We start from the raw sequence: 15,860 nt of genomic DNA, 5'->3' as shown, positions 1-15,860 counted from the left end.
AAAAGGTTATGGTTGTTCTTTCAAAAGTTTACAACTGAACATTGACTTAATATAACTTTGAAACTTTACTATGCAGAAGAAGAATGCTGCTTTCCTTTCACTTTTTAGTAGTTTACATTTAACAGTACTGCACTGGATTTGGTTTTTTGGGTCTCTGCTGCTGCCTGATTGTGTACTTCTCATTCCAAATGAGGTGTGTGGTTGACTGGTTTGTAATTCTGGTGTTCGTCATGCTGCAGTTCTACTGTACTTGTATTAAGATACCTTCTGTCATAACATCTTTATTCTCAAGTCATCTGCCCACGTTTACAACTACTGACCCAAGACTTCAGATGCTCACAGAAGGCAGTGGCTGAGATCTATTTAGTAAGCATAGGGCCCTACCAAATTCACAGTCAGAGGATTTTTAAAATTGTAAATATCATGATTTCAGCTATTTAAATCTGAAATTTCATGGTGCTGTGGTTGTAGGAGTCCTGACCCAAAAAGGAGTTCAGGGCGGTCACAAGGTTATCGTAAGGGGGGTTGTGGTACTGCTGCCTTACTTCTGTGCTGCTACTGGCGGCAGCGCTGCCTTCAGAGCAGGGTGTCCGGCTAACAGCCACCGCTCTCCAGCCACCCAACTCCGAATGCAGTACAGAACTAAGCGTGGCAATACCATAACCCACCTAAAATAACCTTGTGACACCCCACCCCCACAACCCTCTTTTGGGTTAGGACCTCCAACTCCAGAAATGCTGGCCTCCCCTGTGAAATCTGTATAGTACTGGGTAAAAGCACGCCAAAGACCAGATTTCACAGGAGGAGACCAGATTTCACATTCCGTGATGCATTTTTCATGTCTGTGAATTTGGTAGGGCCCTAAGTATGTAACAGAAGCACCAATGAAAGGGCCTGATTCTACTGCAACATGAGGGCAAAGAGACCAGAGCTATGTCTGGCCCTCCGTGGAACACCCTAGGCATTGAATTGGCAGTTCCAGTTCTCTCAGATCTAAAGTTGCCCCTCTCATTCGACACCTCAATAATGCTGGAGACCATCAACCAGTGAGAAAAGGTAATAAAGAGTTAATGAAGGGAACGTGCAGGCCAGAGACCAGTAATCTCCCTTAATAGAGCACAGTATACTTGAGTAATTAAAACATAAGTAATTAAAGCACAGGACAAGGTCATCAACCAGAATAGCAGCATGGCCCCAAGCTTTAAAAAATCCAAACACTGCCAGAGAGATAAAGTTAAAACTCCAGTAGAGGCTGTTACGCTCAGGCCTGCACGGGATCCCATTCACAGCCCCTCCACCCACACACCACTCATCCCTGCAGCTTGCATCCTCTTTTATACTGTTGCTTTATTTGGTTTCTGTGAACACTGAGCTTGTCAACCAATAGGGAAGGGAGTCAACAGGAAGTGCAGGAAGGACAGTCTGCTGACAGAGTCTGATTTAAACAGGCAATACCGGGTGCAAATGGTGGGCCAACTTTACTTCTAGCAAGGCCAGGGAGACCTAGTATGCCAGCCAATACACTTGGACGTGTTAAAAAACAGTGTCATTAAGATGCAACTTTTGCTAATGGAAATGATTTTTTGGATACAGTCAAATAGCTGAATTTGTGCTGTCTGAGGCAGGGTGAAGGGGGCAAGCACTCACAGCTATGCATTTCTAGGACACCTTACACAGGATCTCAAAGGGTTTCAAATATTAGTAGAGCACTAGGTAGACAAGGGATTTTGTAACGACCACTTCAACCACTGCTGCAATGCAATCTGCAACAGCACTCCAGGACAGGAACTGAGTGCCACCACAGCCTGAAGGGGAAATTTAATTAGCCAGACTATGCTTTTTCAAGAGACTGCGGGGTTAGCATATTGGTCTCTTGCGGAAAGAGTCACGGCATCTTTAGTAGTAAGTAGTAAGAAACACTTTCGTTGCCTTTCATCACAGCTCCCTGCAGAAGCACAGGATGCTAGGGCACTGGTATCGTAACAGCTCAGAAGAAATGCCCTTAATCAACACCATCTCCTGCTTTGATCCCTGCAGGTCCACCATCGGAGTACTGCCCGAGTGAGCCTTCTCCGTTCGCAAGATCTGACAACCACTACGCTTCCAGGGAGGACACCTAGCTCCAAAAGACAAAGGAGCCATTTAACCAAATGGAAGAATTCCTCTGCAATGACAGAATAATCACACTAGCTTTAAGTGCACAGAGAAAACCTGCATGGAAAGATGTGGACAGTAAGAGCAGATACCTACTTGACTGCATTGAAGTATGCAGAGAGCCAAATGCCTGCTTAGGGGAAATACGGGTGTTCTGCTCTTGAACAATTACCATCAGCAGACACAGCAATGGAGCCCAGAGCACATCCCTGACAGGCAGTTGCACCTGTTGCAGAATCTGCCAAAATTCATTTTCTTGACCCATGCAGGAAAACTGCTTTTTCAGTCGTCCCCATTAAGTCCACAGAAAGACAGTGTTTATACACATGCATCATGAAGGGATATTTATCGGGCCAGCTAGTTTAGACTCGCAGATATTTCCCAGACAACCCCATGGCTGACTCATGCAATTACCTGACCCAGCACATTTATGGTTTGTCAAACGTATTACGACCACCTGCCAGCTCTTGCAGCAGAACATTTCCCCCTTACATCACCACCTCCCCAGCCTTTGGTTCGTACTTTGAATTACCATTGTGCATTATATTTACCAATCACACAAGGCCCTGACCACCTTTATAATAAACTTCAGAGACTTCCAACTGGCCCAGAGGAGCCCCTAGATGTGCTGCTCTGGGCTGGTCTACACGTTTTTTGGTGCAGAAGTAGAGCTAGTTAAAGCAGTAAAATCAATGAGTGGGGACTGCAGTTGTACCAGTAAATAAGTGCTTATATTGGTGTAGCTTATTCATAAATTGACTGGACTACAAGCACCTTTCCCTCGGGATAGGTATGCCCACACTAGGGGATTGAACTGCCTTAGCTTTATCATTATATTAAAAAAATCATTCTCTACCCAAAATACAAGCTCAGTACAAGCACACAGGGCATTTTATCCACTCACATCTTAGCATCCATGGAAAGGAAGATATAGGCAAAATCTCTCACAAATTCACTCCTCTACCCCAAGACTAAGATACCATGATCCTATGTTGGATCTCAATGAGGAAATACAGTATTTGTAGCTCAATTCCCAGTGTTAAGAGACCTTCACCTGCATGTCACTCACGCAGTGTCCATTTCCCCACAAAATAAAGAAGCAGTAGTAGATTTTACCTGATGCTTTACCCTAATTTAGTGCCCCAGACTCAATATCAACCTGTCCTCCCACCCCCGATCAGATATGCATCCTCATGATCTGCTAGTACCAAAAAGAGCTCCTGAAAAATCAAAAGCTGTGTTACTGTTTTTATAACCCTAGAAGGTGCCAAAACCCTCAAAGTCAGCGTGACGAACAAGAGTACATTAGCCTTGTATACAAACAGGACATACATCACCAGTTGCCTTAACCTCCCTCTACTCCTAGCAGCTCCTTGGGCAAGGAGAACCATGGCATTGTTGGAAACAGACAACTGTGACATCACACTCCTGGAACTTGGCACCAGCAGCTGGGCTCAGTTCTGACAGACACTGGTGCCAAACCACAGCCTATGGTTAAGCCACCTCTTTTGGGAAATTACTTGTATTGTGCACTGTGGAGGTTTACTTCTTTCCAGCATTAGAATTTTTTGGGGGGGGAGTAAGGTAACTTTGTGGTAAGTTTTGTTTCCTCCCCATCCTGCCTTCTGTTGGTCTACACTAGACTTTTTTAAATCTGGAGTGAACATGATTGTAAAATACATCCAGTTAACTGGCAAACTTGTTAAAGCTTTACGATGTGTGGCCCGGAACAAATATTTGGGAAGTGTCTACACACTAACCTCTACCAAAAGTATTATCAAGGCACTCAATTAAATAAAAGGCCTAGTGTACATGAATCCTTAGAGGGAAGGAGGGAGGTTATAGTGCGTCTAATTCAGTTATTTTATGCACCCCGCATTGTCTTGTTTCACTCTGGAAGTTTCTACTAGAGCAGGTGCCAGCTGGGCAATCATCTTTATGCTGTACATCATCGACAGAGTTTCTTCTCCTTGATTCCTGGTAGGTGGAGCCATGATGCCATCCCATAACGGGGTGGGAGGGAAAGTGGGAAAAGCAGTGTCATCTTCTCCCCAGTCTGCTGCTGCCATACCCCAGAGTAGAGACAGCACAAATCAGACAACTCCTTGAGTCTGCAGTGTTTAATTTTGGCAGTAGAAGGAATGTTTTGGATTAAGATAATTTCAAAAAGAGTCTAAACTCCATCACTGAATCTCATTAGACAGGCAGGAGGGTCCAGTGGTTAGGTCACTAACCTAGGACACGGGAAACCCAGGTTCAACACTCTGCTCCGCCACAGATTTCCTGGGTGACCTTGGGCAAGTCACTTAGCCTCAGTTTCCCACCTGTAAAATTAGGGAAAATAGCACTTCCATACATCATGGGGTGTTGTAAGAATAAGTATTGAGACCTACTCATGAAGAGCTATAGCTATTATTACCAGGAATCTTTAAAATCAAGATCAGGTGTCTTTCCATGTCAGGGGTCCCCAATGCGGTGCCCACAGGAGCCATGGCGCCCACTGGGGCGTCTAAGTGCGCCCGCATACTGGCTGGCAGATGAGCATCCACTGAAATGCCACCAACAAGCAGCGTCATCCAGAGGTGTCACCACCAAAATTCCACCGACTTTCAGCAGCATTTCGGTGGAGACACCTCTGGACGACGCTGCTTGTCGGCAGTGACGCCTATTGATGTTGCCACTTGTCGGCAGAAATTCGGCGGATGCTCATCCGCCGCCATGGTCCTCCATGGCTCGCCAGTCGAAAAAGCTTGGGGACCACTGTTCTATGTGATATGCCCTAGTTCAACCACAAGCCATTGGTCTTGATGCAGGACTTCCAGCCTAGGCAATGCAGGAGGTGAGACCAGGTGATTTTGTGCCTTAAAACATATGAATCAAAAATGTTTTCATACATCTCATTAAGAAAGTTTTATGAAGACGGCCACATGCAAAGCAGCGAGATTGTACTGAATGTTTGCCTTTCCCCAAGGGCTCCAAAAGGATATGTTTTGACATGCCGTATGACTGCACTGTTTTAGGGCTTGTCTTCATTGCTGCGGTTTTTACCATGGGTGCTAGCCTGAGGTAAAAAGCAGAGTGAAGACACAGCACAAGGTCAGCATTATACCCCTGCCTGGGGTTGATCTGGGTGAGTTTACCTTGAGGAAAAAGTAACACGTCTCGTCTTTCCTCATGCATGTTAGTTACCCTGAGGTAAAAAATATGTTTTTAGCAGCGAAGACCAGGCCTTCATGTCTAGCATGCTCCAGATGCAAAGGAAGACTGTGATGGGGAGGAAAGGGAGATGTTTTCTGACCTGACATGGTGGGAAGAGAATAGGAGTATCTAATGGTCAGCATAACAGATTCCTTCCCCGGGATGGCACCTTGAATTGGAAGGTGCATGCATTCCAATCACCTGAGAGCTCTACTGGCAGGAGCTTTTAATTCCTGGAAGGGGCACCCAAGCCAGAGGCCAGGTCTACACTGTGACTTTAAATCGGTTTAATGGCCGATATACCGATTTAACGCTGTATCCGTTCACACGACGTCGTCATTAATATCGAGTTAAACGGCTCCTTAAATCGATTTCGGAACTCCTCCCAAACGAGAGGAGTAGCGCTAAATTCGATAGTGATAACTCGGATTAGGGTTCATGTGTACGGAAATCGACGTTATTGGCCTCCGGGCGGCATCCCAGAGTGCAGCACTGACCGCTCTGGACAGCAATCTGAACTCGGATGCAGCGGGCAGGTAAACAGGAAAAGCCCCGCGAACTTTTGAATTACATTTCCTGCTTGCCCAGCGTGGAGCTCTGATCAGCACGGCTGGCAATGCAGTTTGAAATCGAAAAAGAGCTCCAGCATAGACCGTACGGGAGATACTAGGTCTGATCGCTGTATGGGGAGACAAATCTGTTGTATCCAGCTCCGTTACAGAACACGAAATGCCAAAGCGTTTGAATAAAAAACTCCAGGATACACAGCGCTGTGTGACAAGCGTAACGGGAAGCCAGAGACTCAAATGGACGCTCATGAAGGGAGGGAGGGGGTACTGAGGACTCCAGCTATCCCACAGTCCACAGCAGTCTCTGAAAATTATTTGCATTCTTGGCTGAGCTCCCAATGTCTGTAGGTTCAAACACAGTGTCTGGCGTGGTTCAGGGAACAGCTCCTCAGTTTATTTCCCCCCACCACCACGTGAAAAAAAAAAGGGAAAGATTGCTGTGCTATGGCGTTTGCTCAATGCACTCCGCGAAAAAGGCGCCAAAGGGTTGTCTGCTGCCTTCACAAAGGGAGGGGTGAGGCTGTACCCAGCACCACCCGGGGCAGTGTTTTCTGCCCCATCAGGCACTGTGCTCTCAACACGGAAGTGGGAACTATGGGATAGCTGAGGAACAGCTACCCACAGTGCACCGCTCCTGAAATCGATGGTAGCTTTGGACCATGGACGCAAACAATCGATTTCGGGATCCCACTGTGGACGCGCTAAACCGATTTTATTAGATCTGTTTTGTAATATCGGTTTAAGCTAATTCGAAATAATCGTGCAGTGTAGACGTACCCAGACAAACAGCAGCCCACTGGTCCTCCAGAGTGGGGTTGAACGACAGGCCAACAACCTGGCCTCCTTAAAAAAAAAAAGGTTCCCCTCCAGAGACACAAGGCAGCCATTCCAGTAAACAGCATGATGGACAAGGACAGCACAGTCCTGTTCATGCCCTAAACAACGTCTGAAGGCACTGGAAGGATTCAGATCCAAACAGATGCTTAAGACAGTCTTCTTACCTTCACCTGTATCACAGTCAAAATCCCAGGCTAAGTCTGGCCCTTATGAACATTAAGCAGAATCCAGCCAGCAAAACAGAACATCAACACGCGATTAGAAATACAGGGATGTTCAAGCAAAATAGTTTACCAGCTCGAAAGGAGTTCTTCCTGTCTGTGAAATGGCGATAGACACAGTGCAACAGAGTTTCATCAGGAAGAGTGTAGAAAGAGCTTCTCTAGGCCCTATAATTGTTAAATGAATCACATGTACAGTACATTAAAATACAAATCACACTGAAAATTGGGAATGCTCCTGCTTTTTGTAGGTTCAGAACTAAAATTCCTCATTGTGCCTCCATCCTAAAGCATTCACTATATACAAGGTAACCCACTGCAAAACCTGGATCAAGCCTCAAATAGAAAAGACTTATTTTTTGCCTGACCTTTATTTTAACGCAACTGGGTGTTATCAGGTGCAATAACTGTAGGAACAGTATGGACTGCACATGACAGCTCTGAAATCTAAGTCCACTGAATTGCATAACCATTTAACCAAGCTGCATTCCACATGGAAGACAGTGAATAATCAAACCAAAGGGTGCAGTGCCTAAAAACGCAGGCTGGACTAGTCAATGCTAATTCACACTATCTATTTACCCACACCTGAGCAGAGCATATTGCTAGGAAAGCAGCACTTCATTCACAGATGATTCTTCTGCACCTCCTGAAATGCAGCTGCCCTTTAGTAAAAGTCTAGTTTCAATTCAAGCCCCTCTGCAAAGAAAAATTTGCCACTTTTTTTTTCTAGCCCTCTCTTTTAAAAATCTAATTTTGCAGCCACAATAACCGCAATCCAGACAGAGGGCCATTGCTCCAGAAAAGACAGATCCAGCACTTCACGTAAGTGTGCATGAAAAGGGAAGTAAAAGCAGATGGGTTTGAAAAGCAGGTGCTCACATGCATGACACCTGACATTTCTCAGTCACTCATTCCTTCCTGTCTCAGAGGAGAATCTCAGACCACAAGAGAAGAATGTGCTTTTGCGACCTTGTTACTGGGGCTACAGAAACTCCCCCAAGCGCAGTTCTCATACAGATTCTCTTCCAGATGTCCTAGTTGCATTTCTCCTCATTTCAATGCTGTAACTTTCTACCTACCTTATTGGGGGAAATCTACCAGGACCTTTGTTTCTCAGGACATATAAAAACACCTTTTTTGCTTCCTTCTCCACCTCCTCCCCACCCTCCATTTTAGAATCCAAATGTCCCCTTAATTCTTTTAATTAAAGCACCTGCTTTTCTGAACAAAGAACAGCACGGATTTCAAAAACAAAGCACAGTAAAAAGCAAGCCACATTCCGAGCCATTTATCTGTGACAGCATCCTACTTAAATCTATGGAAGGGTGAATTATACACAATTGCAAAGCTGAAGGCACAGTTACACTTTATATATGGTCCATGCAAGGTGTTTATGCTGGACAGACAGAGCCTCCCACCTATCATCATTCCAGTCAAAAGCCTTACATGCAACAGTTCGAAGTTACACAGCATCTAAAAAACCTGCAAAAGTTAGAAGACAATGCTATGAGTAAACAGAAATGACAGCCTAATTTTGAAAGCTGCAATGGGATATTTGTAGCTATTCCATTTGAGTTACAGAGAAACGGTCCCTGTTTCATATCCTGATCAGATTAAGACCAAGAAACGGAAGCAACAGATAAGAGGAAGCTGACTCTGCCAGGCTCCACACAACAAGTTTCCCCCCCCAACAGAAGCGAATGCTGAAAATTCAACCTAGCCAATAGGACGGCCACAGTGATCAATGAATGGCAGCCTGTGCAGTCTAATCAAACTAAGCCTTGCTTGCACAGCAAACATATGTCACCAGACAAAAGGCGAGCAGTGCTCACCCACCAATAAGTTCCTGTCCTGAAGGGCTTATGTTTCAAAGGTACAGAGCAAGTCAGAGGAGAACAGAATGGTGTGCAGTCACGGTAGCTGAGCACTCATGGGATGAGAGCAGACAGTGGTTCTCAAACTGTGGGTCACAACCCTGTTTTAATGGGGGTCACAAGGGCCGTCTTAAAAACTTGCTGGGGCCCAGGCCTGAAGCTGAAGCTTGAGCCCCATCGCCCAAGCCGAGGCTGAAGCCTGGGGGCCTGGGCTCCCCCATCCGGGGCAGCAGGGCTCAGGCTTTGATCCCCCCTCCCGGGGCCATGTAGTAATTTTTGTTGTCAGAAGGGGGTCGCCGTACAATGAAGTTGAGAACTCCAGGAGTAGAGGTTTCCAGAGGAGGTAGTTGCTTGGTCAATTAACTGGGCGGCTGATCCGAACACAGATCGCAGCATAAGAGGAGACAAAGGAAGCAGACAAGGAAAATGCTCAGGTCAGACAAAGGGTGGTAAAGGACATGGACAGAGATGGAGCTGTCAATTTCAGGCCAATATGAGAACCAGGTAATCATTATACTTGAATGGACTCAAAAATGTAACTATACATATTACAAAGCAACAGGTCATGCATGTGTTAGATGACACAGAAGGGCACCCAGAAGGACATTAGCAGCAATTGTATTTCAGGCAGGCACCAGCTCTTCTCAGAAGACTAGAAAGGTCAATCCATACAGCCAGCAGCTTTGAAGTGAAGATAATTTTAAAATACCCGCTTTCCCCAAAGCAAGTATGGGCATGTTCTGAAAGAAGCATATTCCCTGCACTCAGTATCTGCCTACAGGCAAAGAACCTTGCAAATAAGTGTATGATTCCTTGCACATCCTTCCCCTGTATTAGGCTCATGCCCTAGTCTCATCCAGCTCCTCAGCAGAGGATAGACTCAGCACCATCATCGGACAGAAAGGCTGCTAAGGAAAGAGAGGGGCTCACCTCTCCTTTCCAGCAGGCCAACTCACTATTGCCTCTTTAAGCAGCATAGCTGACCTCCTTCCATCCAGGAAGCTAGTTCTAGCATATGTTCCCTTGCACATGAGTCAGCAGCTCCATTCAGAACCATTATATCACTGCTGATTCATACCACTGTTACACAGCAAACAGGAAACTCAAGTTCACATTCCCCCTGTTTCAGACACAACCATTTAAAACAAAGTTATATTTACGTGTTGTTCATCCACTCACATGAGCCCTGATTTCAAGTTTCCTGTGCATCATCCTGGGAGAAGAAAAGTCCCCCAAAATCTAAATCCAGTTTATTCCAGTGACAAACGAGAAGCAGTAATTAAATCTCATGCGTTCCCTTCCTGCCTTCATCCTGCTGGCCATTACTAATCACAGATCTGGAGTGACCTGCCCCGTCTTACCTTCTTCATCAGAATTATGAGGAATAATTTTTCCTCTCCACCTCCACCTCCCTGCTTTCCTTTCCTCCTCAGCCCACCCCAATGTAATTTCTTATTATGTCAGCTGCCTAGTTTAGGACTGCAAGTATCTCAGGGCAGAGAGCTTGTCTTCTTACTCATTGGTAAGGCACAAGGCATATCACTGGACCTATACAAATAATAATGTCCATGACACATGCTCATGTTTGTTAGCTGCACATAACAAGGACACGTGGGAAAATCTGACAAGGCCTGACAGACATGCACTCATCAAATCAGGCTGTGTCAGAACTCAGAATCAATGTCAGATACAGCGAAAGATCAAACACAGCTCTGCTCAAAAGCCAGGAGTACTAGAGGGACAGACGTTCCTGTGTATTTCCTTTACATGCAATTTTATCTAACACTATTGAAGTTACATCACAGGCTCTGCTCTGTATCTGCACCACTCTTATCCACAGAAATTTACATTCACAGGACACTGCAAAGTTTACTAAGCTGAAAAGTGATTTTCTTTTGGGGGAAAAAAAAAACAAAACTGTTGCTATCATCTTTCCCATAGATCTATTTAAGTAATGCAGTCATGAAGTCACAATAACACAATCTTATTGCACTTTTGCCTATGCTGTTCTTCGAGTGGACATTTCCTCCAGAAATTGCAACTAAATCTTTGGGATTGAATGGGAAACTGGCCTGATTCCCCATTTTATTTTTCTAAAAAGTACAAAATACACAAAAATAATGATTTTGCATCATGACAATGACTCAGATTGCATATGAAAATGCCGACCCAGCTTGGCTACAAACTGACATCAGAATGAAAGAGAGCGATAACTGGTGTGTGTGCACTGCAATACAAACCCTAACTTTTGATATACCAGCATGCACTTAAAACTAATATTTTGTTGTTTTTATTTCTCATATTGTCTCTAGTAGACATTTATTCAGCTGAGCAGACTGTTTCACCAGTAAGTTTAGTTACTGTATTTTAGTCTAACGTTTTCAATGAAAGCCAGTCAGTCTTGCTCAGTTTTAGACTGTAACATATGCAATACCTCAACAGACAGACACAGTACACTGCCCCATTGATCCACCTATGGAAATCACTCGTCTGTTTATTCAGCCACAGACTTACTGCAGTAATTGAGCCAAAGTAGTAACGTAGTGCAGTAAAACCAAAGCACTGAGGCTTGTAATCAGCGTATTTCTCTTCATGAGCAACTTCAATCGTATGCAGCTTTCTAACTTCATAGGCCACAATCCTGCAAACACCTGTGTGTGTGCACACAGTTCCTTTGACTACTGTGGAACAACTCACCTGCTTCAAGTTAAGCATCTATATATGTGACAGCAAGATCAAGGCCTTAGATTGTAAATTCCTTGGAACAGGGAACCAGTCTTTCATATTTGTATATATAGAACCAAAATCTTGCTAGGCTCTTTACAAACAACTTGATTACAAGAGTCGAACTTCAAAGATTCTATTCTACATAACCGAGGCAAAGTAAAAGAGCCATAACTATTGCTACCTATTAATTTCTGGCTGTAGAGCAACCATGCAGCTAACAAGTGATTTACACATGAAAAATTAGGCAACAATCAGGTATCTTCCCAGCTTATGTAACTCTGCTGAAGTAATATACAGTCATCCAGTCCATTTCAGTGCTGAGTCAGGACTAAGGAATATGCTTATAAAGGTTTTTTGTCTCTCTCACTACACCCAGAAACAGACCAATGCAAAGCCCTCCATCTGAATGCTCTGACACCATATTCAACACTTTTGAAGCCCAAAGCTTCAGAAATGCCATAGCTCCTTCTCCAACCACCACCTCCAGATCCCTGGTTTTCAAACAGCGTCCAAGCTGGAAAACATTTAGTCTGATCCAACTAGAATTACATGGGTTCACAGAATCTGTTCCGATGTTGGACTCTCAGGTCGTCAAGCCTTTGCAGTTGCGCAGGAACGGACCAAATGGTGAACAATCGCTATAGCCGACTGGCTAAGCGTTGAAGAAGAACTGGAATTACAGAGATTTCACTCACAGTGACCTGCGTCTGACGAAGTGGGTATTCACCCACGAAAGCTCACGCTCCAAAACCTCTGTTAGTCTATAAGGTGCCACAGGATTCTCTGCTGCTTTCAGTGACCAGGCTGCAACTCTGGTTGCTAATACCATAAATGTTTCCCCAAGTGGCATCCTCATCCATGAGCAAATAACACCAACACTACTGTGAATCCACCTCGTATTAAAGGTCTCTTTTTATGGTATGTTCCTGTAAATCAGATTAGCAGTATCAAGACACATGCAAATCTGATCTGTCATGCTGTTCAGTCCCCTTGTTCATGAACCAGCTCTGTCCCACTGACCCTCTTTCTTTGATTTATGGCTGCTCCTGTTGTGTTAATGCCATCCTCCACATACCCAGCAACAGACAAGCTGCCCCTTCCCAGTCTCAGCCAATCTCAGAGGGTCTCCTGCAGCAGCATTCGACCTGTAGGCAGCAAATACTCTTCCCCAGCTATACTGGAGGATGGGAGGGAAAAACAAGTGAGGAGAGACATCAAAACATGCACCTACCACCAGATGCAAGTGGATGCCCGGCCAGTCACCCTGTTGATAGAAAAACATACCAAAATCTACCCTACTGGATGGAGAACTGTAGTCAGCCAAGGAGTTCTGGAGCAGAGTCAATCTAAACTCCAGGCAGTTAGAGGGGAGAAGAATGAAGAGGTGGGCAGAAGATTTTAGGTGAACCAGGCACATTCTGGGTAGCCCTGTAACCGAGGAGGAGAATCAGAGAGCATCCTGGCAGGGCAATAATGCAACGGATACAGATGGGGCAGAGAGAGAAAGACAGAATATACCCAGCTCGGGATGCTGGCTAGAGGTATAGAACCAGCAAGGAGGACCCCCCGAGCCTATAACCCAGCACGGCAGGGGCACTTCCCAGCGAGCGCACTGGGGGGACCACCAGCCCGTAATCCGAAGCGGGAGCACCCCGGATGGAGAGCAAGGGGACCCCGTAACTTGGAGGGGGCCCCCCAGCGCAGTAGGGCCACTCCCTGGGGAGCGCATGGGGAGACCCCCCCACTCCGTGGCCCAGAAGCGGAGCACCGCGCAGGGGGGGACCCCGTTGCCCGGAGGGGAGGCTGCAGCTGGGGTGAAACCCCCCGATCGCTCCTACCTCTGGGGAGGGACATGGCTGGTCTCGGGGCTGGGGCGGCGGCGCTGGGCTGAGCGGAGCTAGGCGCTGGCGGAGGCCGGGGGCGCGGCGCGGGACCGGAGCATGTCCCCGGGGTGCACGAGCCGGGCTGCTGTAAGGCGAGATACTGAGCCCCGGGCAGGCGAGGCGCGCAGCTGAGCCGAGCGCAGCCGGCCCCGCCCCCACCGCCTGAACTCTATCGCCATTGGGTCCTGGGAGGAAGGGGCGTGGTTATCGTAGCCACGCCCCGCTGACCCTCAAGGCTCTGAGCTCCAGCCTAGATGCTGAGGTTTGGTGGAGCGGGGGAAATTCCACCCCTCCCCCCGGCAATGACCCACTTCCTGACCCGGGATAGTCACTCTTCCCCCTTTGGGAGGCTGGTCCACTGAGGCGAAACCAGCTGTGGCCACAAAACGTGGCCCCGTCACATTAAACCATAGTTGCCCTGTGGCAAGAGTGGACAATGTGGCCAAGGCCAAGTCAAAACATCACCGGCCTGTCCAGTTATTACAGACAGTGCCGCCGTGTTGCAGCAAAATGTGACTGCACAAGGTCCAAAAAGTGCTGGGCACATCATGTCCCGAACACAGCGACATCTTGGGAAAACGCTGCCACCGAGCATCAAAACGTAGCCGCAATGAGGCAAAATGTGGCTGAATCTTGTGAAAATGCAGACACCGTGCAACAAAACATCACATGCCAACAAAGCATCCCTGCGTTTTGTCATCAGACTGTCATCGTATTGCTTTCAAAATGTTGTCCTGTTGCATCAAGCTGAATCACATGGCAGTGAGATGTCATCGAATTCCATGGAACTGTCATGCTACATCACAAATCATCACAACACAGTGACACTCCACAAACAGCCTCTGAAATATGCAGGACACCAATTTTCAGGGCAGATGCCAGTTTAGGCTTTCAGGCCGATACTTTTACCTCAAGGACTGTTGCTGGAAGAAGACAAGTTACCAGCCACAGGAAGTCGTATTTTCTCACTCCCGTTGCTGCTTTCTCTCCCTGATGAATCCCAATCCCACAGCCTCCCTCTCTGCTCTAAAGCCCCTCCGCCACTCCTTATGCTGCTGCCTTCCCTCTCCCATCAAACCCACCATCTCTTTCCTTTCTCCAGCCTGAAAGAGTCTCTAGGATACCATGTGCCTATCCTTCCTCTTGTATCCGACTTTGCCACCCTTCTCCAGAGCCTGCAATTCCCTAATGGTTTGTTGTCCCCCCACACACTGCTGCCTTGTCTCATCCTGCTCCCACTGTCTCTGTCTCAAGATTCTGGCATCATGTATGGATTCAATGATCATCCTCCATACATAGTTATGTTGTGTTTATGCTCCATGTTTTTAAGGCAGAGGTGGGCAAACTGTGGCCCGCGGACCACATACGGACTGTGGGACCGACCTGCTCGGTCCTTGAGCTCCCGGCCGGGGAGGCTAGCTCCCCTCCCCCGCAGCCTCAGCTTGCTGTGCCGCCAGCGCTCTGGGCAGTGGGGCTGCAAGCTCCTGCCGGGCAGCGCGGCTGCGAGAGCCGCCGGCCTGCCCCGGTGCTCTAGACTGCGTGGCGGCGTTGCTGGCTCCGGCCAGGTGGCACAGCTGCCAGTCTTGGTGCTCTGAGCAGCATGGTAAGGTGGTGGGAAGTGGGGGGGTTGGATAATGGGCAGGAGGTCCCAGGGGGCAGTCAAGGACAGGGGATCAGGGGCTGGTTGGATTGGTATGGGAGTCCCAGGGGGGCCTGTCAGGGGGCAGGGGTGTGGATAGGGGTTGGGGCAGTCAGGGGACAGGGAGCAGGGGGAGTTGGCTAGGGGATTGGGTTCCAGGGGGCGGTTGGGGCGGGGGTCCCAGTAGGGGGCAGTCAAGGGACAAGGAGCAGGGAGGGTTGGATGGGTCAGGAGATCTGAGGGAGGCAGTCGGGGCAGGAAGTGGGAGGGCGGATAGAGGGCAGCCTTCCCTACCCAGCCCCCCATACAGTTTTGGAACCCCAATGTGGACCCTCGGGTCAAAAAGTTTGCCCATCCCTGTTTTAAGGTATGCACATTGAAAGGAGAAGCAGGTCATCCATAACTCCGCATCCTCAGCCTCACCACACTGTCACCCCAGGTACCAGGAAGAACCCCCTGGCTTGCCCCCAGGACCGCTGCAGAATCGAATTGACAGGAAGTCTGTTTGTAAGACTTGTTTCGGGAATACTGACATTTCAGTTGTGCTGATTGTGCCACCTAGTGGGAGGAATATTAAGGCAATCACAGTGGTTAGGCCAAGAAATGGATCTGATTTGACAGGTATCACATGCTAAATGACATATCTTAAGGGTCACTGAATGGCTCAGAGATTGATAATGAGATACCAAGTCTCCTACCTCTAGGTCACTGGTTCAAATCCAGAATGAGAGTAACCAAACATTGTCACTGTCTGA

At 47.2% G+C, this 15,860-nt stretch overlaps 1 protein-coding gene across 1 annotated transcript in view; it reads right to left on the bottom strand.

Annotated features, from left to right (window-relative positions):
• MAP2K3 (mitogen-activated protein kinase kinase 3) overlaps positions 1–13,617 on the bottom strand; it is a 52,865-nt gene extending 39,248 nt beyond the window's left edge. The window contains exon 1 of the mRNA XM_032782958.2: positions 13,422–13,617. Coding sequence (XP_032638849.1) covers positions 13,422–13,437 — 16 coding nt within the window. The 5' untranslated portion in view covers positions 13,438–13,617. The remainder of the gene's footprint in view (positions 1–13,421) is intronic.
• Positions 13,618–15,860: the final 2,243 nt, after the last annotated feature.

The sequence above is a fragment of the Chelonoidis abingdonii genome, chromosome 9 (genome assembly GCF_003597395.2).
Source record: "Chelonoidis abingdonii isolate Lonesome George chromosome 9, CheloAbing_2.0, whole genome shotgun sequence".
NCBI lineage: Eukaryota > Metazoa > Chordata > Testudines > Testudinidae > Chelonoidis > Chelonoidis abingdonii.
Note: the sequence above shows the minus strand (reverse complement) of the source record. Positions and strands in the feature narration are given on the sequence as shown.